The 25446-nt window shown below is 38.9% G+C and overlaps 2 protein-coding genes across 5 annotated transcripts; both read left to right on the forward strand.

The window, feature by feature from the left end:
• Window positions 1–5: 5 nt before the first annotated feature.
• Window positions 6–12699, forward strand: LOC148725926 (transient receptor potential cation channel subfamily A member 1-like). 3 transcript variants are annotated; one of them, XM_088729377.1, is made up of 12 exons: window positions 6–923; window positions 1748–1877; window positions 3172–3565; window positions 4868–5208; window positions 5487–5760; window positions 6142–6472; window positions 7115–7317; window positions 7712–8047; window positions 8601–9420; window positions 10314–10523; window positions 11347–11522; window positions 11963–12699. In XM_088729377.1, exons 2-12 carry the CDS (start codon window positions 1820–1822, stop codon window positions 12177–12179), a joined length of 3360 nt encoding a protein of 1119 aa, XP_088585503.1. In that variant the 5' UTR covers window positions 6–923; window positions 1748–1819; the 3' UTR covers window positions 12180–12699. The 3 variants fall into 3 exon arrangements, with proteins under 3 accessions (XP_088585503.1, XP_088585504.1, XP_088585502.1); XM_088729376.1 differs by having other exon boundaries at window positions 893–1089; XM_088729378.1 differs by lacking the exons at window positions 11347–11522; window positions 11963–12699 and adding an exon at window positions 9629–9681 and having other exon boundaries at window positions 883–1089; window positions 10314–10445.
• Window positions 12700–13836: 1137 nt separating this feature from the next.
• On the forward strand, window positions 13837–24670 carry LOC111325892 (transient receptor potential cation channel subfamily A member 1 homolog). 2 transcript variants are annotated; one of them, XM_088729380.1, is made up of 11 exons: window positions 13847–14611; window positions 16569–16932; window positions 17367–17710; window positions 18484–18757; window positions 18887–19214; window positions 19444–19649; window positions 20360–20695; window positions 21375–22203; window positions 22570–22779; window positions 23552–23727; window positions 24153–24670. In XM_088729380.1, exons 1-11 carry the CDS (start codon window positions 14560–14562, stop codon window positions 24367–24369), a joined length of 3336 nt encoding a protein of 1111 aa, XP_088585506.1. In that variant the 5' UTR covers window positions 13847–14559; the 3' UTR covers window positions 24370–24670. The 2 variants fall into 2 exon arrangements, with proteins under 2 accessions (XP_088585507.1, XP_088585506.1); XM_088729381.1 differs by lacking the exon at window positions 22570–22779 and having other exon boundaries at window positions 13837–14611.
• The last annotated feature ends 776 nt before the right edge of the window (window positions 24671–25446 follow it).

A 25446-nucleotide genomic window follows, 5' to 3' on the forward strand; every position in this document is an offset into this window, starting at 1 on the left:
AGTTTACTTAAAAGCTCTGACAACCAGTTATCACAAAGCCTTGGACATTGATTTATTTGCATACTCAAACAACAAGTACCCCCGTGACGTCAGAAGAATTGCTGTCACTATTGTTTGCTTTGGGCATTAGGTCACGATCGCCTTTTCATGAATGAAAACTAGAAGCACCTCTGCCATCTTCCGTACAAAACGTAAGGGTAGGATTCTTGTTCCTGACCGCCTTAATATTTTCATGGAACAATCCGTTTCAGATTGTTAGAAAGCTTCGTAAACAACTAATGAAATGGCCAATCCGGACAGACATAGAAAAAAATGTCACAACGGATTAGCAAGTATTCAATGAAAAAATATGTCGAAGACCTCGAGAGAAGAAACTGTGGCTGGCCAGGTGGCGGTTGGCTTTATTTGGCAAGGAAGCATGTACACTGCCAAAATTATGCGTCAACACGAGTCTAATTGTTTTTTTTCAGAACAGTTACCTGTTCTCTATACATTTCCTAACGTTTTGACAATTAAGGAGAATTTGTTTAACAATCAAGCTAAGAGCTTTTTTTAGGTGGTGATCAGTTTCCTCGATTTTCGTGACGTTTTGTTTGATTGAGGGATTATGCTGAAAGGAGAAATTGGATGCTAATCGAAGGGCTAGCAATTAGTTGCGTCGCTTGATGATTTAAATAAAGTTGTTTTGTCCTGTTCTTGCTAGAATTTGAAGGCGGTGAAGGACTTGTTTCAGAATAGTACGGATTTCGAAAAAAATTGGTGAACTTTTGCACTGATAACTCAATGCAGTCAGTTACTTACACAAAAGATTGTGTATTGAGCTTTGTTTGTGTTGTTTCCTGTTTCCAAGCGACAATCGATCATTCGCATGTTAGTCTGCCAAGTGAATGTCACACAACGATCAAGTTTGGAAACCTCTCAAGGTAACAAATTTTTATATGAAAACCAAAACGTAGTAACTGCAGAGAAATTTTCGTCACAATATTTAAAAAGAAAAGGCGTTGATTTTTTAATCAAACGTTCGATTGAATACAGCGGCATCGTGCGCCAAAATCGAAGAACAAGATGATAGCTCTACAATCGATTGAGGTTAGCGAAATAATTATGAAATCTTGTCGAGTAAAATATCCTCAAGTAAGTCCAATTTTGTTGATTGAAATGGAAGTAACAGTTTTCTCATTATGTGGCATAGATTTAAGTCACTTTTTGATTGCCGATCGGCCGAAATTAAGTGTATTAGTTGCCGACGCTGAGCCGATTGATGTTCGTTTCTTCAGGAGAATATTGAAATGTCACTGTTGGTAATTTTACGTGTAAGAAATTATAATAATTTTTGTTGCCCACAAAGTTTTAAGACAACCGTCGCAAACATCAGATTTTTCGTTCCCTCATAGCTTCCATAGTGACACAGTGCGTTCTTAAATTTTGGGAGAAATTTCCACACTTTTCTAAACAAAGCCGTGGTCGGCCTCAAAAGGCAATTGACTAATTTCGCCAGTGTTTTGTTTTTACCCAAGAACTGTAAACATTATGAAGTATGAGGCTGTGCAGAAATCTTACCAAATTTTGTACCTGTCACCGTGATTGTCAATAGTTCTTGTAAACTTTTGAGTAATTATGTTTGTAAGTTATCGTGCCGTGTTAAAACAATCTGTACAGTTTTTAACTGTGTAAAGCACTCAGCTACAAAGAACCTTAATTTACGCACTGTTCGATTCCATCACAAAATTTGATCGTTGTTTCGTAGGATATGTTGCTTCCTTTGTCAGACTCCTGCCGTTAATAATCAGTTACCCGTGTGTGCACTCGTCCGTCAAATATGGCGGAGGATATAAAACTAACAGAACAAGATTATGTGAGATTCGCAGATGGAAAAGGTAGCAACTCTACTTATTACTTTCTGTCAATTATCAGTTTGTAACTATATTAGATATCGAAACCGCTTCCACAGATTATGAAGTACCTGTCTTTTATTTCTCTAACTCTGATTACGTGACACATGTGTCGCCTATCCCCCCCCCCCCTCCCCATCTCCACCACACGCTTATTTCAGTTAAGTGGTATCCTATTCAGGACCCATTTCTTTGTAATGCCTCTTCATGCAATTTACTAGCCCGCAGGCTGGCTTAACGTTTGCGACCTTGCCTTACCACTCTTCCTATTCATCTGTAAAATTTATATTCGTTCTTATAACAATGTGAGCTAGCCAGCCTCCAGGTTGCCGAAATTTCGTATTTTGTGAGAGCCTCAAAGTATTCTCGTACCTGTAGGACCAACATAGCTTCGACTGCTTGGTCACACTTTCTGCATGTACATGTGGGTGACTGAGCTGAAATTTTCCTACTGAACTTTATAAACGGGCTGAGATCTCAGTTTTAATGAGTTTTTATTATCTTTTTGAACATTTATTTAATTACCCAAAGCAATACTCGATCAGAAGAGCACTCGTGTAATTTGTCATGATAAAACCAATAAGTACGTATGATGCACGATCCTTCGCAGTAGATAGTGCTATTTATGCAATAGCGAAAATCAGACCTGAAAAAAATCAGGCCTGTACGGGATTGTACAGGTCAGTGGTTCGAATCCTGTACAGGCCTGATTTTTTTCAGGTCTGATTTTCGCTATTGCATAAATAGCGCTATCTACTACGAAGGATCGTGCATCATACGTATTTAATACCGCAATTCAAAATATATGAACTTCATATATTCATTGTATCTAAAACCAATAAGGCTTGGTTGCTGGGCTCATTATTGAAAAACTCCCGTATATCATTGCATCGAAAATGGCATCACTTTCATCACTTTTTTTTTTCAAGCCACCAGAAGAGAACAAGCTATAAACTGAACGACTCATGTCCTTTGATATTGAGATGGCTTAAGATTTGTATCATGTCCCTCCAGGAGAATAGAGTCCTTGTTGGTCATGATTATAATTTTCCGACCAGCAGGAGGGTTTTCAAAGCGGATTTGAACCCAAAGTGATTTTCATGTCGGTGAGGAGCTGAAGTATCGTTCCAAACTTGATAAATTGAGGGTGATTTAAAACTGACTTGATTTTAGTCAAGATTAATCAACAAGGAATTTAAGAATAGCGAATTCGACTGCATCAATTATTTTTGTTTCTCTTTTGACTGTGTCTCTCCAACATTGCTTCTCTTAATTTTAGGAAGTCCAGCAGTCCATTTGAAACAAAGTACATCTAGTAGAAATACGGTTTCACCCCTAAGTAACACCATGAAGGACCCTGATCACTCCTTGGAACTAGACAGAATACTTTTGCCAAACGAGAATTCGAAAGGGGAGCGACTTTGTCACGGAGCCCTAAAGATGCTGTCTCGTGGTAAAGGCGCCAGTATTTTCGATGCTGTTAACTTAAAGGAGGCAGACTTTGGAGCTGTAGACAAGGAATTACTGACTGCCAAGGACAAAGAGGGTTTTACTTTGCTTCACCATGCTTCACGATGCAACAAAGTTGATGAGGTTATCTGGCTGTTGGATAAGGGGGTCGAAATCGACGCACTAGGAAATTACGGGCTCACTGCTCTCAATATCGCCGTCAGGTATGATCTGACTATTATTAGCAAAGGACTCCGATTGTTACCTGCAAAAGTATTTTTGACTTTAATAGAACCCTGATCATTATTTTCCTTCTCCCTTTTTATAAACCGAAATCCAAGCTATGGTTGGCCTTTCTTCGTGGTTGAAAGGCGACTGTAGAGGCCAGAATGCAAACATGTATTTCTCGGTTTTTAGTGTCCTGTGGAGTGAAGAATTCAAATCAAAATGATGGATGCAGATCTGAAACAATAGTAAAATAAAGGGTCTTAACCCTTAGAGAATCGTGTAAGTTGACTAAATACTGGTTGAATGAACCACTAGTTACATACTCCATGAGCTCTTTTGAAGTCTTGAACAAATAGACCACTTTCATAATTGGCTGCCGTATAAATATTTTTTTGTTTAAATTTAAATTAGCCCTACTGGCCTCGCTTGAGATAATGTCTTCCTTTGAATTTTGTACTGGAGAACGAGGCCAGTAGGGCTAATTTAAATTTAAACAAAAGAGTATTAGTCCGGCAGCCATTTATGAAAGTGGTCTATACACCTGGTAGATAAGTCTCTCGTCTTAACACTACGCATTTAGTAGCCATACTCTTCATTTCCTAAAGTTGACATTATACATTATTCAGTCTTTTCAACTATATCATGGATATCTTGGAACCCAGGCCGTATTGTTTCAAGTAACAAAATCAGCACTCTACATGGCAACCAGGCACGGTTGTTTTCTCGAGCGTCAAAGCTGTCACGTGCCCTTGTTTTAATTAGCATAAAAGGTTAATTTTATTTGTCTTCCAATGCATCCCTTTGAAAATGAAACTTTCTAATATAACTTCTCAGAAGGTTATGAGCTTGTTTATGATGCATGTTGTTGAATGTATCTCGATTGTTTGTTGGAAGGTGACTTGTCGCCAAAGCCTTCCAAATGTTTCAAGAACGTTTGATATGTCTAAGGAAGATAACTTCTATTTCTCAGATCTTGGCTGATCCGAAGTTATTTTTGGAAAGTTTAAGCGCCGTTCACTCTGAATTAAACCGCTCTTCTGGATAACTATTGCAGGCGTCCCATTTTCTTTCAGAAGCCTCAGAAAAGAAAAGGCTCCCACGTGTTCTGGGCCAAAAAAATTGTTTTTTCCACTTATCTCAGTAACCTAGTTAGTAGTCTCTTAGCTCCTTCCAAATCTTCATTAATCTACTTCTAATATGTACCATTCATGATAGCGCCCGTTTACTTGAAATTCTGTCTTTAACATTGCATTTCACCTCGTAGACCACAGAAATGTATATCTCAATTTATTTTCTAGAAATAATAGCACAGAGGTTGTAAAAATCTTACTTCAAAAAGGCGCAGACCCTTCAATACCTGACGAGGAAAACGAGACGCCACTCCTTTTCGCTGCTCGGCGAGGGTACAATGAAATAGCAGCCCTACTCCTGAAGGATTCCAGGACTGAAGTAAACCGTCCTAACTCGGCAGAATTTACGCCTTTCCATGGGGCGAGTGGTGGTGGTGACCGTTCGCTTTGTGAAATGCTCTTGAAACATGGTGCTGATTTATTTGCAAAAACTGGTAACCTTTCGACTGCACTTCATTTTGTGGCTTTCAACGCAAACACAGGTGTCTGTGAACTTCTCATCTCCACAGGTACATCTATATCACATTTTGTTGATGACAGAGGTCATTAGACTACAGGTGCCCTATCAAAATGAGTCAATCCGTAATACTTTCGTCATGAAACTCGAGGAAAAAAACAAAACAAAACAAAACGAAAAATCGCAATGCAACTTTACCTTACACAAGTGAGATGATGTTTCAGTTCCATGTGTAATCAATAAGAATACAGACGCCATCGTCAGATGGAATATGAATCATCTACATGAATTGTCCCCCATCATTTTGAAAAATATTGCTTTCTTTTGTAGCCAAGAATAAATGTCCGTCTTTGAAAGACTTTTTGGATGCTAAAGATGTCGAGGACAATACAGCTTTGCACATATGTTGTCGAAAGGGATGTTCTGGAGTCGCCGCATTGTTGCTACGTTATGGAGCGGATTATGAAGCAATAACCGGAGTGAATTTCAGCACTCCTCTCCATCTCACTGCAATGTATGGCCACGAGGAAATAACAAAGCTGTTAATTTCTTGTGGCGCTGACATTTTTCGCAAAGATGGACATTTGCAGACGCCCCTTCATAGGTAATAACACGTGACAAGTCTTGAAGTTAAAAGGTGATCCGTAACCTTAATATTCTACAGCAAAACTGACACCTTCGTCTTCGATGTTGTAAGCAACAGAGGATCTTTGGTTTAGATAACGCTATCTAGCGGATACACTGCTATCTGGTTGATGGGGCGGCTCTTTTTTGTAGACATTTTTCACTGAATAGCAATTTTGCAGGTACGTGGAAGTGCGACAGCATAATACATCCTTTCAAAACCCGAAGATACTGTCACAGTGGTCGAACTAAATAAAATGGCTGGGTTGTTGGCAAAAATTTTAAATGCACATTTCGATCGATTCGCCAGTAATCATTTCTCAAGGTAATCATTTTTGGATTTTTTTTGGTTTCTTGCAAGGGCTGCTATATTCAATCAGGTGAATATAGTCAAAATCTTGTTGGATAATGGAGCCGATAAGGAGGATAAAGATATGATGGATATGACTCCATTTCTGGGTGCTGTTGTTCATGGATCTAGAGAAACAGCAGAGCTGCTGCTCAAACAAGGAACAGACATTATGGCAGTCGATTCCGAGCACAACAGTTGCCTTCATTTAGGCGTGAAACACAAACGCGTAGAGATTGTCAAAATGCTGCTGGTCACTGAAGGAATAGAAAATCTGATGAAGCTGAGGAATAACGAGCTACAAACTTTCGTGCATGTTGCGGCTTCTGTCAAGCAAAAAGAGGTGAGTTGGAGTTTTCTTGTTCATTTCCAGTCTGTGAGGAGAGAATCGGTGGTCATGATTGTATAGTTAATGAGATCGAGTAACCTGACTCATGAAACAGCCCGCTGAATCCAATATCCGATTTGGACATCAGCAATAACGTGGGGAAGTTTCTCGGAAGTTTCAACCCTTCTTAGCTACGTCATGAGAGAAGGCGTGAAATACAAAGTATAGTTGGACTGATTACCCTACGGCTGTTTATTAGCATACGTAAACATGTACCAGCTTCTTAGTGACGGAGCAATTTGTTTGAATCTCTCTGTTTTTATTCGAGCTGGTTCTCTCAGTTCTCTCTCTTTCTTCAAATTTTCTCTCAATGCCCAACCCCTCCCCATTTTCCACTTCGACGCATGTACTAAATGGACAAAGAATCACTTCGTAAGATAATCGGAGGTGGCTAGTATCCAACGTGAGCTACCAGACACTGAAAAATCGCAAATCCCGTGCGCATGTGCGTCGCTCGAAGGTGAAGAGCAGCGGAAATTTGAAGTTTGATAAGCCAATCAGGTGCGTCTTTGACGATATCTACTATTTTAGTACGTGCTAATGCGAATTGTCTGTTACCAATTTAAAAATTAACTTTCTTTTGTTTGTCTTCCACAGATTCTTGACATCGTTCTTCGAGACGACTTTTGGTTGAGACAACGGGATAAAAACGAAAGAATACCACTTCATGTTGCAGCAGAAAATGGCTCACTGGAATGTGTTGAATCTCTACTGAGTTGTCAGGCGCTTTTTATTTACGGAAACGACAGAGATAAGGACGGAAGGAGTCCACTCCATCTCGCGGCTTATAACAAGCACTTGTAAGTTTTTTGTTTGTGTTTTTGCTTCTTTGTATTTTTGACTGTTTATTTCTTTTCATAGAAGTGCGGCTTATCAGAATTCCGGAATTGTACACTTCCCGAGAATTTTCAGTGTTTCGGAGTAATTACTTAACTGTACTGCACCCACAAGGTCTTCAGCTATCCACAACCCAACGCCTCTTCACAGTCGAGTCCAATTAGCGGCTGATCCGCTTCTAAAGCATTTTTGGAAATTCTCTAATTCCTAAACTTTTGGCAAAATGTACAAAGCCTTTCCTTTTTATCGCCAAAGATGTCAATACAAAACCAGATGGATTTCCCTTCCCTTATCTCCTCATTTTCTAGGAATCTATTTAGTGAATTATCAGCACCGTCCACCAATTTTGTGTCCTAGAGAAACTTGCGCTGTTCTGATGTCTAAAGGAAGTGACGTAACCGCACGTGACAACCAACAGAGCACTCCACTTCATCTAGCCGTCGAGGTTGGCTCATTGGAAACTGTGCGACTGTTGTTGACTCCGATGCTGCCAAATACACTTGAGGTTAAAGATAAGGATCAAAACACACCGCTTCATGTAGCAGGAATGCATAATCGTGTCGAAATTTTAAAGTTTCTTATGGACCAAGGAGCTGATGTCGCAGCTCGAAATAGTAAGAATATGACCTGTCTCGACGAGGCTATCGAGTGGAATTCAGTTGAAGTGGCAGAGACACTCGTCAGGCATAAAAGGTAAAGAGTGTTTAGCACGTTCTGTTCATTAAAGTTAGCTAGATGAGACTAAATCCTTCCTATAAACGTTATTCCTAGGTAATTTCTCTAAGACTATCTTTTGCAGGATCGAGTTGGGATCTACCTGATAGAATGAATTTGGTGAATAACTCAAATTATCTGCACAGGATCTCCAAAATAGGAGTGACCTAGTGAAAAAATAGTTTCAAAAACAACGCGTCACAAGGAATTCCTTTTCCTAGCGTGATCCTTTCTTCACTAACGCTTAGCAATATGCTAACTGAAACTTAATTTATTGAAAACAGATGTCTCCATTAGGCTTCATTGTAGTTAGGATTATCTACCTTCTCATAATGCCTCACCCGGCTTGATCCATAGACTGGGTGAAGGAAAACTTTACACAGTGTTTTTCGAAAGTGGAGCTCTCGCCGTCTGACCGGAAAGCCGTCAACACAAACCCCTGTAGCATCAAGTAGCTGTCATAAGTTCCTCGGTACTTTATTATGTTAGAAATCGATCTTATCTCTTGGTAAATTTTTGACGTTTTTTCTAGATGGAAGGAGGTTTTGTGCAATACTCCTGTGGACCAAATTAAACCCATGGAGAAACTGATAGAAAAGCTCCCGGGAATAGCAGAAATTGTTTTGGATCAGTGCATCAGCTACAGCGACCTGCCAACTAATCATCCTGATTTCACGGTGTCTTTCAATTTCCTTCCTTTGGATCCGGCTGATGATACATCAGGCCATCATTACTTTTTTGGTCCGGCTTGCATGGCAAAGTATCGTCGAGAGAGCCTATTGGATCATTGTGTTACGCAGACACTTTTGAATTGGAAATGGCTTGTTCTAGGAAAGTATGTTAACTATTTTAACTTTGCAGTTTTCATCATATTTCTTGTAGTTTTTTCCGTGTTCATCGTGCAGCAAAGGGACAAAGTGAACTTTTCAAGTGGTAATGCAATTACCGAGGCTGGCGAGGATTCGAAGAGCCTGCCAGGAGTTATCTTTGCATTCTTAGTTGTATCCTTGTTAAAAGAAATATTTCAGATATTTTGGCAGCGGCTTGAATACTTTAAGGATTACATAAATTTTGTGGATCTAAGCATGTATATGAGCACTTTGATCTTCATTCTACCTTATTTGGCCAACCAAGAGCTTTACGGAGATGTTCGCGTACAGTGGACTTTTGGAACCTTAGCCTTATTGCTATGCTACACAAATTGGTGCCTCTCTTTACGTCGAGTAACTTCCTTGTCGTTGTACATAACCATGTACATCGAGGTGCTGCTGACATTTGCGAAGGTAATTCTCATCTTTGCCGTCTTGCTCTTGGGATTTACATTGGTCTTCTTCGTTCTTTTAAAAGAAGAGGTAAGATGTTTGAAGCTAACTTTGTGCAATGTTGATTACTTACAATAAAAAGACCTATATCTGTTTGTGGTAACATGGACGAAATGAACTAGTTGTGACGTCGTCCGTTGCCTTCTGATGTGTATAGTCATCGTTTCATGGCAATGTTGCAGGCCTAGGGCTAAAGCTTCCACGGTTATTTTGCAACTGTGTTTGTGTTCTTTTTAAGGTTGATAAGCATAAACAAATGAGCAACTAGACTCTTATCTTTCCACACCTAAGGTAAATACTTTCGTGGCGCTGTAACGTATCCGGCGTGCACCTGCATGCAGCATTTCTAATTTTCTTTAACTTTAGCATGAAATTCCGCCCGCAATACATGCGTAAACGAGCACGAGATGACGAGGAAGGCTTGTACACGTGTATGACTATCAACAACAATACCATGATATTAACAGCCGGAAAATTGCGCCAATATAATAAAAGCACTCATCTTGAGCTCTAGGACAATAATGATAACAATTTTATTTCAATGTCAAAGGGATCTAGCATTAATTACAATCTTACCAGCCCAAAAATACAATCGAGTTTCTTACCATAACAATTAAATGTTACAAAGCAAAATCTATGTACAATTAAATTAAAATACACATCTAAGATTCCAAAAAAGAAATAGTATTTGTTAATATTATTATTGTTATCATAGAGGATAGAAATTTTTTCTTCTAATCTAGTTTATGTCGAAAAACCAGTATCGGTCACTGGATGAGTTTTTTTCTGGCTCATTTCGGTATGCGTGTTAAAAACTACAATAGAATGTAAATTCTCTTTAAATTTTCGTCAAGGTTGATCACGACTTCCAGTGTATTAGACATCCTGTTCACTGTGTGTGCTCATGTTATCTTTCTCTTCAGGATAACTTTTCATCTGTTTGGTTTTCGATGGTGAAAGTATTTGTAATGATGTTGGGGGAAGTGGACTACACCGATATGCTTTCTGACAACGTGGTGAACAGCGCCAAAGTCCCGGGCACGAGCATTCTGTACGTTCCTTTCCCGGAACTGTCGTATGTCTTGTTCGTAGTGTTCGTTTTGTCGGTCTCTGTCGTCCTTATGAATCTCCTGGTGAGTCGGTGGTCCTACTAGCAGCGTACCCGGCATAACTAGCACTATGTTTGATGGTACGATAAAAAGAAAAAAAAAAGGGTTACAAACACCCAAAGCCGACTGTCTTTTCAGTCATCTTAATTCCTAACCCAGGGTCCTAAGCTGGATTTCTCTGAGCTAACCGCCTCCTGGTTAGCTCAATTGGTAGAGCGCCGGACTGTTGTGTGTGAGGTCGAAGGTTCAAGCCCCGGCCGGACCAACACTCAGGGTCTTAAAATAACTGAGGAGAATTTGCTACCTTTCTATAATAACAAGAAATGGATAGATAATCTAGTCTTCTCGGATAAGGACGAATAAACCGTAGGCCCCGTCTGCTGCAGGGTTACGGGTAGGAGACGTTAATTTCCCTCGCACGAGATTACTGTGTGGTGGATGTCCTCCCCTGGGGTGGGATGGGTGGGTTTACTGGGCCCGCAATAATTGACGCAAGCTGTTGCGGTGTCCCTACCTGTCGGCGAATCTCATAAATTAAATTCTTCATTGAGCGCTCTGACACGTACACTACCTTCTTTCTTAGTTACTTAGTTGTATGAGTTACTTTGCTTCTTTAAAAATGTCATTTTTCTCTTTATTAGCCTTAGTGATAGCTTTGCTTTAGTTAACGTATTTCTCCAGTTGGGGATCTTTCCTGTACATAATTATATAGCGTGTTACTTACTTGCATACATGATTTACCTTGTGTTCTTAATTTTTTTTTTTGTTCTGATTGATCTCATTGATAGTTAACTTTGGTTTTAAAAGATTCAACCGAGAACTGCTCTAATAACTGTTAATTTGTTAGGTCGGTCTGGCCGTTGGAGACATTGACTCTATTCAGAAGACAGCAACTCTGCGAAATCTGATAGATCAAGCTTTGCTGGTGGATAGTATACGGAAGAGATATCCGACGTGGATATTACGGCTAACTTACAAAGATTACCTTGAATTCAAACTGAATCAGAACACGACGATTAAGAGGTATATTTTACATTAAAACGATAATATACGATAGCATAAGAAACAGATATCCGCCATACATGTCACGGCTAACTTACAAAGAATACCTTGAGTTAAAACTGAATCAGTACACGAAGGTTAAGAGGTATGCGTTGCATTAGTCGTGCTCGAAACATGTTGACCAACTTCTCTAAGCCCAGTTTTAAAATGTAGATTTCTCTAAATGGAAGTGTTGTAATATCTGTATAGCAGATATCTCCGATAAAACAGTGAGGAGGTAACCTTTTTCTAGGCCACCGACAACTGACGTAGAAAAGACTTGGACAAAGAGTGAGGTTCCACACACTGTCTCTTGAAAATTGCAAAGAGGAAATGCTCTAACAATAGGTAATTTTCCTGGAAACATGGCACGTGACAATTCTTTCGTTAAAAAAGTGTCACAAATTCTGCTTTCCTTTCAGATTTGTATTATCTGGTACGGGTCTCTCAAATGACGATTTTCTGGATATCATTAGCAAGAACGATTCCAGCCAAAACGAAGCTGAAGCTGACTTGGATGAGTACGATCAGCACATAATAAAAAGGCAAGAAGAACAAATAAAGACACTTCAAGCCACAGTAGACGCACAAAGCAAATTACTCATTGCCATAGCTAAAAAACTGGGAATAAATGAGTAACTAAACACATGCTAAGCCTATGCCAATATTATCCAGAAAAATTACAGACAATTTTGACTTGATTTAGCGTAGCGAACTTAGAAAAGTAATTGTAGAAAGGCACATAATTTTTCCATTTCCAGTCGTTCAGAACGCATTTCCCAGTCACCAAATAGCACACAATTACTTATTTGCAAACCATGTTTACATGCTACGATAAGGTTTGTAATTACAATGCCAGATTCAGTTTTAATATGTTTTCGGTAAATTAAAGATAAGTGAATCAAATAATTAATTTAACACGTGAATTATGTAAGGAAACTGAATAAACGAATGTTTGAAACCATCTCAGTTGCAGAGCACTATCACTTCAAGTCCTGGAGGCAGTGACCAACACGAAAGCTACGGCTACTTTGGTCACTGTGCACACATATACAAACCTGCATGATATCTACTTCTGATGATCTTCTTCACCTAGTCATTTAAGTCATCTTATACTGTATTAATTTGAATAGTGCGAAATAAACTTGGAAACTTGAAACTTGAGGGAAAAAAAAAAACCGCGCAAACTAGATATAGGTTTGTCGTTGAAAACCAATTGTTTCTCAGAATCTTAATCTAGACAGTGTCACCTAAGATAAAATCAGCCCCAGGGCACATCTCTCCCTTTGTATAAATCATTAATGCAAGATGTCCTTTTCTGTTCTAGGGTAGCACATATTGTGAGATCCTGAGTATGCTTACTTTACAATTTCGGCAGTATCTACTGGAAAGCGTTTAACGGTAACCAAGGAAAACTCTGCGCTGCTCGGACAAAGTATTGTGAGATGGAAATACTCCGTATACTTCCAATCAGCCTCTTACATGAGAAATTAATAGTCATTGCTAGTTTTAGTTTTTAGTTTTAGTTTTAATTTAATTCATTCGCCACAGGAATGGCAGGAGAAGGGAACAGAACTTTCGTTCCAATTGACACCTAACCCCTTTATTACCCACCCATCCCACCCCACCCCGGGGAGGACACCCATCACACAGTAATCTCGTATGTGGGAAATTAACGTCTCCTACCCCAACCCTGCAGGAGACGGGACCTCCATTTATCGTCCCTATCCGAGAAGACTAGAAAGTCTAACCATTTGCAGATATTATTACAAAGGCAACACTTTCTTCTCAGTTAATTAAAGACCCTGAGTGTCGGTCCGGCCGGATTTGAACTCACGACCTCCCGCACAACAGTCCGGCGCTCTACCAATTGAGCTAACCGGGAGGCGGTTAGTGCTAGTGATAACAATCAGCTATTATGAAATGAAAATGTAAATTAAAGGTTAAATTTAAATTAATTTTAGATTTATGTGGAAATTTAATCCGTACCTTAAATCTCTGGGTATCTCCAAATGGCACATGTGAAATTTCATGTCTGCGCCTTTTTCTCCGGTCTCGCGACGAAGAAAACGTGCTTAAGAGGATAAAAAAGCTTTTGCTTGGTCATGTAATGTAATAACGCGTTCCAAAATAGCACTAACAGGAAACAAAACTGCATGAGCCGGTATTCTTTTATCATAGTGCGTATTTACGATTTATTTCAACAGATCTGTCTTATGGCAAATTTTCCAATAATAGGTGTTACCTTTAACGACCAAAGTTATTCCAAATTTCGTAGTGAAAATGGATCTCGATGCAGTCTTCCCATGTATTAGTACCATTCACTGAGGAAAAGTTTCACCATCTTCGTATATTTATAACTTTATAAAATCGATAAAAAGAAAATCAGAAAAATGTAACAAAATGAAAAAAAATGAAAAAAGAGGAGAAAAAAATCTGTCATTTGTGACAGGCTGGTATTCATGAAATAATCCTTCGAAACGGTAATTGCTCTAAAATGTGATCTATCGAAAAAACAGTTTCTTAAACTAACCTTGCTTAACGACCAGATGAGCAATTCATAAAGCTTAGAAAACCCTTGATTTATTAATCTAACCGCAGATCTCTTTTTGCATAATTTTTGGTAAATCAAGATGGAATTAAGAAATGTCCCTATGCGGCCCACTATCTATTTCAGTGTTGTTGGTTCACCTGTTTTGGTAAAGATTGAAGTCCGATTTTCAGCCTATGAACGTATAACAGTGCAATCAGTTACAAAAGCTGTAATAATGCCGGCGATCTTGAAAAATCACCAGGATGATAAATCATTGTAAACAACTCGCTTCGTTAACGAACAAATATGCCAGGCCATTTGCTTTTTTTCCCATCCGCTGCCACTATTTCGTGCCAATACCGTGGCAACCGTTGCGAAACTAATCGTCACTAATTATTATGACTCAATCCTCATCTTCGGACGTATATAGTATCCGACACTCATGTAACATTAGCCTGATCACCTTCGCCGACCTTCGTCATCATCATGAGCAACCTGATGTCGACATATCAAGCTATTGATGGCCAAAATGGCAAAGGTTTGATACCAACCTCTCTTCTTACCTATATTGATTGTGTACTCTGACACGGTGACGATGTTTTTCTCAGTTTAGAGAGAAGAGAATGGGTTGTTTATTATGAAACAGAGACGAAGTTTTCTTAGTTCAGTTACTATTCTATTCTAAGTTAAAAATTTGATGTTCATATTCTATTTGCTACCAAATGAGAGATGTCTACTTAATCGTTCGAAAGTTGCTTTTACCCTTAAATTGTTGCGTGCGAAGTACGTGAATTATATATGTTTCATCATTGAGGTTTTGTCACGAAGATTCGACCAACATGACGTCAGAGCGGCTGATTGTGTCAGCTAGGTTAAGACTCGGTTACTTAAGAGGCATGAGAAGGTATTGTTATGAATTAACCACCTGGTGATAAAATGAGAGGACAGAAAAAGCTGTTTATAAAACCTCGGTATTTAGGTGTAATAAGTAAGTTCACTTTCAAAATGTTAATAAGAAGAAACCTGTATTATTCAGAATCTAATTAAAAACTCCAATGATTTCAATGTCGATATCCCAAAATCAAGGATAGTCAAAGGTTACATGGCAAGAAAATGAGGCGCATCGATGGCGACTACTCGCGATTTTCTGTGACACAACAAATTCAGTGTTCTGTCTCTCATTGGGAATAACTGTTGAACTTGTTAGATGCATTAAGTGTGATAATATCAAATTGAAATGTCATTCTTTCATTAAATTCAGAAAGCATGCAGTCCGATCATATTGGAAAATGATAAAGAAAAGTCATATGCATGCTTTTAGGGGAAAATAATACCCTACTTTTCTTTTAAATATTTCAGTCAAGAATAACATCTTGCGTATCTGTGTCATTTTAAATTTATTCATTAGCAGTGCTCGGGTCGACGCGCTTGAGTGACACAGATCATTTCTCTGTTTGCACCTTGAAGATTGCTTCACTAGTGACTCGGAGAACCAAAATTCTTTGAGAAAACAGTTGCAGTTTGTTGGAAATATTTCTCTGACTCATTCTTTGTGGACTCTGCGATCTCACGTTCTGTTATGTTCATTCATTTAATTATTCTTTCATGAAAGTCTCATCAGGAGATGATATATTGCTTATTTGATAATATTACAGCACAAGCAGTAATTGTTTACAGAAACGGCTTGAAATGACGCATAATAAATGAAGCAGCTGCGAACAAAAACAAAAACCACTAATTTTCTCAAATAGTGAATTTAAAACTGTGCAGCAAGAAGAAATGGATTCTTTCCGAGCAAATTTCTAGCAGTTAGAAAGACTAACTTTAATATCGTGCATGGTAAGTCGAAGAATTAATTTCTAGCGGCTGACGTTTCCCTCTTTCTTGACCGTTTATCTTCTTCGCTGGCCATTTATGTTTACCCTCAGGGGAGGTGCTTTTTTAGCTGCTAGTCGCCAAGTGAGAATCGAATAGGATAATCATGTTAGAAGAACGACTAAATATTGGATCGGAGTAATACCCATGTTATTTAGACATGATGGGAATTATGATGTAGCTCTGATAGCTGCAGCTTTTTTAACTTTTCAAGAGGTAGGTGGCAGTATTGAATCCTCAAGTCTTCTGCAGCGAGATTAATGACAGAGCACGCTAATAATGAGATTTAATAAGCCCTTGTAGTTGTGATCTCTGTAACTCTGCAACATTTTCGACCAAACAGATTCTTTCACTTTCCCACGGTCTATGGATAAACTTGATATTTAACTCTATATATGGCTTTCACAAGTTCAATCAAATTGACCGTAGTTGCCAACCCAAAAAGCCCTCTGCGATGGGGATGGGGACGAATTTCAAAGCAAACTCGCAACACTTTATACCGGCTCATTCGCTAAATTGAAGAGCTTGGTTTCATTAAGGCAAGTGGTCATCTCTACCCTATTCCTGTTTAATTAAGGCTGAAATCATGAAATTAAATGCTATGTATATCTTATCATTAGATACTGCTAGACTGAGGTCTGGGGGCACTAAACGAAGCAACGCATCTCTTAACAAAGTTGATCCTTGGTTCGACAACGATTCTATGGAACTCATAAGGTACAACCCGGGTGAATTTGATGGATCTCGTATCCAAACTCCTGAAATTGAAGTATATAAGCCGGCCATGAATACCCTGATATACTTCGCAAACGAAAATATTGCTGCCAAAGTAAATGTGAACGCATTGAATCAGGAAGGACTGGCCCCTATTCATCTTGCTGTTCGCATCAATGACGTTGGGACAGTAGCTTCTTTATTGCAAGGCGGTGCAGATATCAATCTTGCAGACAAAACTGGATTGACGCCTCTCATCACTGCAGCAAGGTATGCGCAAGTGGTTCATCGGCATTTCACTTAAATAACTCCACAAAGAGAAATTCCCGATCTAGGAAGAGGCAGAAAATTCTATCGCTTTCAGTTCTTCTGCTTCAATATAAATCCTAGCTTGTTTACACTGATAAACGAATTGTGGAAAATCAGCTAATACTTCGACAAAAACCCAATACTTCATTGCATTTCATGTTGAAAATTAAATTGTTTTACAAAAGGTTTTTTATGCATTCCCACTCGTTTTATATGTAAGAATTGTAATTACTTGGCTGATTTCCAAGTTTTAGCGACATAATGTTTCCTCAACTAGGAGTTTTCCCCTTGGCACCCTTGGCTTCGTGATTTCATAGCATGGCCTTATATCAACATTGCTAGTCATAAATGGCTTGAATTTAACAAAGAATTTTGTATCATTGCATCGTCTTCAGGTTTAACAGGCCAGAGGTGGTTAGGCTTCTTCTTGAAAGAGGAGCTGATCCTCTTATAGGAACTGAGTCTTCGGTTTCACCACTTCACGAAGCTGCCAGAAGGGGCTTTAGGGAGATTTGTAGTCATCTGTTGAATGATTCTAGAATAAAGGCTACTACTGTAAATTATGGAAGTTTTTCGCCTTTGCACATGGCCTGCGTAGGCGGAGATCGAGCCACATGTGAGCTGATCTTGAACCATGGCGCCGACATCACCTACACTTCGAGGATAACTAAGAATACGCCACTTCATTTTGCGGCTTGGAAGGGATACCAATACAATTGCGAACTTCTTATCAAAGCAGGTAATCGTTTACTCTCCTGAAGTGCATAAACCATTTGCTAGTTTGTGCGATTCGAGTACTCATTTGTGACTCGAGAATCACACAATACCATTTATGTATAGGGGGAGTTCCTCACAGACCTGGTTTTTCAGGTGTGTACCGATATAAGGTAGGTCATGGGGTAATAGATCTGAAATGTGTTACTGAGATCTTAGCGATTATAGAGGGCTGACAATTTGATCGCTCAATAGTTGGAAAGCTGTTTCCGAAACAAATTCTCTTCTGGTTCTCTTCTGGATCTATTTTGTGAAAAGTGTGTTCAGTAATCGATATTCCGAGAAACAAAAACCTAATTTGGCTAAATTTGAGAAAAAAACCCCATTCGCTCCGACGAAGGGCTAACGCTCGAAAGGTCAGTTTTTGTAATCGTCACGGTGGCCAATTTACCATTTCAACTTTGTTGATATATCCAAAATAATTTTGTGTAGGTTGGGTTTTGTATCGTTTAAGAGGATTCGAAATGTACACAAATGCAATATATAGGGGAAACTTAGGATTATCGGAGTCCCTATGACATGCGCCACACACACACACACACACACACACACACACACACACACACCCAAAAAAGTCAGTATAACCCTATGAGAAATATCATGATATCACTTTCTTCAAGAAATACCTTGTCGGTTATCATTAACAAGTTTCTTGCTATACGAAACGCAAAGGATTACGTACTAAATAAACATTGATGTACAAAAAAAATTGTTAATTGTTTGTTTATTTTGGCAAAGCTTCCAGGACGCTGTCCTCTGTAAGCGACTATATTAATATAAGAAACAGGGATGGGGAAACAGCCTTCCATATTGCGTGCATGAGAGGAAAAGTGAATGCAGCTGAACTTTTTCTACGTCACGGGGCAGACCCTGATTCGTATAGTTGGTTGGACAACACGTCACCACTTCATCACGCAGCCAAATGCGGCTTTGTAGAGTTGGTGGAACTTCTCATCTTGTACGGAGCAGCCGTTGACTCAAGGGATAGCAATTTAAGAACACCATTGCACAGGTAGCTTTTTAAGCAATTTCGGAGATTTTTGAAAAGTGTTATATTACCAGTGCGCATTTATGATAACTTGGTGTGCTATCAGAAAGGTTTTTTTAGCTAAACATTTTCTTGTTTTCGATAAAAATTTAGCGCTGCTACATTTAATCACGTACGAATAGTCGACCTACTTGTGGAGAATGGAGCAGATCTAGAGGCCAAAGACCAGTTATCGATGACTCCTTTTCTGTTAGCTGTGAGCCATGGAGCATGCCACACCGTGAAAGCTTTATTGGACCGCGGAGCAGACATTACTACAGTGGACTCTTCCTTGAATAGCTGCCTTCATTTGGCAGTAATCTTCAATAGGGCAGAAATAGTGCAACAGTTATTAAAAAGAGACGGAGACAAACTGATAAAGTGTAAGGACAAGGACTTGAAGACGGTATTTCATTTGGCAGCTGTTCTGGAAGATCCAAAGGTACTTACATTGATATCGGACAGCGTCTCCCAACTAAACGGCAATGCTTGTCTCTCATAGGGATTATGAGAGTTGATGTATTTCCACTACGGCTAGTCCTGTACCCCAAAGAAACCTTGAAGCGGAGACGAGCGATCCCCCCATTTGGGGGAAAAGAAACGAACAAATTATACTTTGCCCTCCAGAAACTAACTGAGTAAATTTACCATCTTTCTATTTGCCTTCTTAGATCCTGGAAATTCTCGTTCAAGAGGCCCAGAAAAAGGAGGAACTTTTTAGCCTACGGGATGCAGATGAACGAATGCCTATTCACAATGCCGCTGCAAATGGATCCTTAAATTGCTTGCGGGTTCTCGCCGTTTGCCCTTTTCTGGTAAATGAGAGAGACAATGGAGGAAGTACGCCTCTTCATTTAGCTGCCAGTAACAAGCAAACGTTGGTACTCCTTATGCTGTTTGGTTTAAAAAATGTCTCAACGTGGTCATTTGCACAAAACCATCTCGTACTTAGCTGAGGGTAGTGTCCCTCGATCACTCAAGTTTTAACACATACCATCAATTGAGTTACTTTGTTTTGGAGGGGGGTGGGAAGGATCAGTTTTTGCATGATTTTTCCACTGTACTAGACTTTAAAGGGTATTTGTGACCTTGCCTAAATTCGTATCTTTCTTGCGCCCTAGTGCTGACTTGTGACGATGGCCGCTTGGACCAATCATTTAATTTGGTTATATCAACTAAGTTGAAATTGTAAATTGGCCACCGTAAAGAATTAACAAACTGACGTTTCGAGCGCTAGCTAGCCCTTCGCTTTGACGAGGGGCTAAAGCTCTAAATGTCAGTTTTTTTTTTAACTCTTTACGGTGGCCAATTTACAATTTGAACTTAGTCTATATAACCAAATTACCATGTTACCCCCACCGACGCAGCACTGCAGTCTCTTTAGAAACTTTCCCCCTTCGATCAGATTTAGTTACATTTTTTTTATTAGATGGCTACTTTGTAAATGCTTTCTACTTTTTCGGTTAAAGCTTTTGCTGTGACCAACGCTTTGTCCCAAACCTTTAATATACACTCAATGTATATGTGCTGCATTCTCAAAATCGTGTTTTTGACTAATATTTTTTTTCTTCACTTTTTTTTTTTCAGCGAGGCATGTGAACTGTTAGTCCTAAAGGGAGCTGAAGTGACTTCCATTGATACACACGGCCGTACGGCTCTTCATTTGGCTGTCAAGGCTGGTTCTTTGAAAACAGTCAAAATTGTACTTAATTACCTTTTGGTGAGCACACTGGAGGCGAGAGATGAAGATGGGAACACTCCTCTTCACTTAGCCTGCAGATATAATCGCCTTGATATTCTTAACTTCTTTTTGGACAAAGGAGCTGATGTCACAGCTTTAAATAACAGAAAAATGACTTGCCTTGATACTGCTATTGAGTGGGAAGCCAAAGATGTTGCCACGACACTCATGAGACACGAAAGGTACGTTTTTAGATCTTGAAATCAGCTGGGGAGACAAAGAGTTGATATTTCTGTTCTATGTCGGAGTTTACAAAGGTTGAGTCGAAGGAAAATTGTCTTCAGCTATCCAAATGATTATACGGGACAAGAGAGAATTCTATTATCTACACTGAGATTTACACAATCAAAGGACGCGAAATAAATCTCCAGTCACTAGTTGGTCAAAGAAGCTGAGAGCCAATCAAATGGCACGTATCGCTTTTTTCGCGTGTGAGGAAAATGAGAAGTCCAATCAGGAGCTGTATCATGTTTTTTCATGTGTGAACCGTATCAAGGCGGTTTCCATTTCATCTTCACAGGTAGAATTTCCTTTTTCAAACTGGAGAAGTAAGGAAATTCGTCAGAGGACTGTGTGGAAAAGAAAGCACTGGCAGAACAAAACTAAGAAGAGAAAACAATGAGAAATAAAAGCAACGAGATTTGTAAAAATAGGGAAATTACGCATGTATATTGCAGAATTCTTTCGACTCTGTGTGACAAAAAGACAGAGAAGATTATGAGTCTTCACGTCGAAGAATAATATAACTCCACTAACAACAAGTGACCGTCAAACGCCTTTGCTCTTCCCCATTTAAATTAGTTGTTGAACACTGAAATTGCATGATAAACTAATAACTTTTGAATGATTATTACTTAATAGGTGGCAAGAGGTGCTTCAGTGCTCACCAGTTGTTAGTGTTCATCCGATGGGAAAACTAATCGAAAAACTTCCAGATGTGGCAGAAGTTATTCTCGATAAATGCATCACCTACAGTCCACACCCTCCGTCTCACGAAGACTTTTCTGTCACATTTAACTTGGTTCACTTAGATCCTGGGCCTGATTGTCACAGTTACTTCGGGCCAGCTTACATGGCAAAACATCGACGAGAAAAATTGCTCAATCACAGTGTCACTCAAGCGTTGTTGAGATGGAAGTGGCTAATTTTGGGGAAGTTTGTCTCCTTGATTAACGCTGTTGTAATGGCCGCTTATGTCATCCTTCTCTCGTGTCTCTTTGTCATAGAGAGGGACAAAATCAATTTTTTATTCACCTCCTCTGAAAAAACAACTAGCGAAGGTGTCAAAATCAAATCGTCGTTTGAGTTGACAGTTCCTTATGTTATACTAGCATTTTTGATCGTGCAGCTCATCAAGGAAGTTATTCAAATGATTTGGCAGCGGTTCTCCTACTTCAGGGATATCACAAACTTGTTAGAGTTGGTAATGTACGTATTGGTGTGGATTTTCATACTTCCTCACATGACTGAGAGAAATATATACAACACAAAGACTCAATGGATAGCTGGTATACTTGGGCTTCTCCTGAGCTACATAAATTTTACATTATCTCTTCGTCGCTTTGGTGGACTTGGTTTGTATGTCACAATGTACGTGGAGGTTCTGCGCACATTTCTGAGAGTGATGTCGACTTTCATGATTGCCCTAACTGGATTCACCTTGGTATTTTATGCCTTGCTAAAAGAACAGGTTAGAACGATCTCGTGAATATTTCTGATCCTTTCGTATTTATTACTAAAAAAACTAATGATGATTGGAAAAAAATTTGTTTAGGACAGTATTTCATAGAGTGGAGCTGACAAAAAAAAAAACGGTTTGCAGTCAATTCGCCACCACAACCAACTCGCCACCACAAAAATCCATTGGTACAAAATAGCGTAATTGTTCACATACAGTATAACGCCTCATGCTCAATAAGAATTTTTCAAAAAAGGCACTGCTTCTTTTGGTTGTTACAGGTGCCCTTTGCTTCAGTTTTCACCCTCTAAAAAATGGAGAGTACTTCTCGTGAATGGAATTACACGGTTTAATGGTTTGGTTTTATTTTTCTCTTAGGGTAATTTCTCAACTTTCTGGTACGCTTTTGCAAAGATCTACGTCACATTGGCTGGTGAATTAGACTACTCAAATATGTTGGTTGACAACATTGTGAACAACAACACAGTGCCTGGAACAAATATTCCATATGTTCCTCTGCCAATACTCACTACCTGCCTGTTCTTAGCATTCGTATTGTTGGGTAGTGTTGTGCTCGTCAACTTGCTGGTATGAAAAAGATCAATTCTCTATTCCATTATAATACAGACCACCACTTGCGTGACATACGTTCAAAAAACCATCTTTAGCTATAAGGCGAGTCGAGAGGGATATCTTTAGCCCGTAGTAACACGTGGTGTGTAGTCTAAATTGAGAATTGTCAGGTGTTCTCTTCTTAGGAAAATATTTTTTTGGTGCCTTTGCTATTACATTCTAGAATTCGATGTTTCCATAGTTTCACTATATTAAGCGCTTTACAACTAATTATATAATTAGCAGATATGAGAGCTTAATAATTAAATATGTAATCAGCAGTTACATATTTATATAGTTACACAGTTATATAGAATTATACATATGTAAATATTATTATATATACGTGAGTGTCATTATATAGGTATATATACCTCTATATCCCGTAAAACAGGAGTGCGATGTCAGCTCCCAAGGTTAAGGAAATACAATCAAATCAGAATATAAGGGTTAAAGGTTTTGGCATTAGTAGTGGAAATAATAAGGGAATTTGCAGTTGAAGTAGCAGTTGGAGTTAGAAAACGTTGTAACAGCAAAGAAATGGTACATTTAAGAAGAAGCTTTTGTGACCCAAAACTCCAGTAATCCTTCACGGTACCCAGAGTTTGAGCGAGTTTGCTCAAGCTATCTTCCCCTAACGTTCCAACGAGGGTTATGGAGGACCTGGGCACTGGACATGACTATTGCATCAGCCTGTTGCTGTGATTGTTATCCAAAATTTAACGGTAGTTGTATTCCAAAACTATAGGTTGGTTTGGCGGTTGGAGATATCGAGTCTATTCAGAGGACAGCAAGTTTACGAGCTTTGATAGACCAAGTGCTATTAGTTGACGACATCATGAAATCCTATCCAAGTTTCATTCTTCGAAAGATCTACAGGAGCTCGTTGAAAATAAAACCAAACGAAAACAGTTTCATGAAGTGGTAAGTATTGTCTTTCGGCAGTTAACTTTGTATTCCTTTCTTTTTTTCTATTTGCAGGTCAGTGGCCACTTCTTTTGATTCATACATGATCCTCTTTTTATATTCCACTGAAAAGTTTATCAATGTGAATCATCTGCGTTCTAAATGAGTCTTCATACGTGGTCACGCCCATGGGACATAATTAATTCAAAGTCGCGAGATGGAAACGGAGGTTGTAAATGTACTGATTTTTGCTTCCGCAAAAAATGATGCATTGTCGATCAAATTCCAGGAAAAGGAATTTGTTGAGTGACCTTTACCTGGCCAGTAATTATAAAGGTTTACCAAGCTCAGTTGATAGCAAAGAGAGACTAAGAAGTTAGTTTTTATTTTTTACACAGCAGCTGTGTTTTATTAATCAACTCGAACCCCCTCTTACATTTTAGGGTCACTCTATCTGCTACTGATATAACAGGAAGTGATTTTGTGGACATGCTGCTAAACGGCGCATCTAGTGGGATCTCTAGTGATGGCTGCCAACAGCTACAGTTGCGAGAGGAAAGGCAAGAGGAAATGATGCAAAAACTTCAGGCCACTGTGGAAGCACAAGGAAAATTTCTTAAGGCAATGGCTGACAGATTGAAAATCACAGACTATGAATAAAAGGCTAGTTGATCACAAAAAATTTAAATATGATAAAATGAAGTAATCGCTCTGATAAAGGATCGACTCAACGTCGTCAGTACTTGATTTTAAATGTACGCAGTTTGTTCGACAAGTTTATTTAGTTTCAAAGACGTTCAAGCAATTTCAACACATTATTGTTATTTTAAAAGCGACCATATGACAAAAGAAATTAGTCCAACACCATCTTCTTTGGTATTTTGAATGTTCCATTTTTATTTCTGTTATCACTGTGCATTTTGTAGAGAGTGTAGAAAAATAAAGAATGCTGAAACTGCTAGGGTTGCTTGCTTAGTTAGTAATCAGTTTTTTTTTTTGCTTTTATTTCTCTTTGAATGTTGTCATATCGAGAGTGTACTATGAGAATTCAGCGCGTACTTATAAACACCATCTCGTGATATCGAGTCCTGATGTAGACATAATGTACTACAATTGACATTACAGTTCGTAAAATATTTTGACCACTAACAAGATATATATTGTTCTTAAAATGTCAACTGACAGAAAATGCCTTGGCCATAACTGGGAAAATTCCGAACTAATTTTCTCTCAAAACCCTGAGAGCACTGCCATGACTGTTTAGTCTTCGTCTCGTTCAAGATGTGAGATCGTTTTACCGGCGTTGCAGAGCAAGACGTCAACAAGCCATATCAGAAAACGTTGAAAAGTCAGTTGTATTATTGTGAGGTCGGTAAGGTATTCGCAAACCTTTTGCAATATGGAATATCGAGAGATAGATAAATGAATGAGTTAATGATTAAATGAGTGACTAAGTAGAATAAACTAGTACACACTAGTATTACTAGGAGGAATACTTCAGTCTATTGAGAATAAAGGGCGTGGAAAAAAATCACTGTTGTATCGTATAACTGTGTCTGTCCCTTGCCTTTACGTCACTGTGTGGTCGTGGAGGAGTGACCACTCATGCCAGACAAATCCTTACTTCGTTTTAAATTTTCATCTTCTGACATCTACCCTTGCATATGTCACGATACTGATAAACAGTAACGTCACTTTCATAAAGAAGAGTGTTTTGGTTATGGCGTAGGTCTCACG

This window comes from Stylophora pistillata, chromosome 8, assembly GCF_964205215.1.
Source record: "Stylophora pistillata chromosome 8, jaStyPist1.2, whole genome shotgun sequence".
NCBI lineage: Eukaryota > Metazoa > Cnidaria > Anthozoa > Scleractinia > Pocilloporidae > Stylophora > Stylophora pistillata.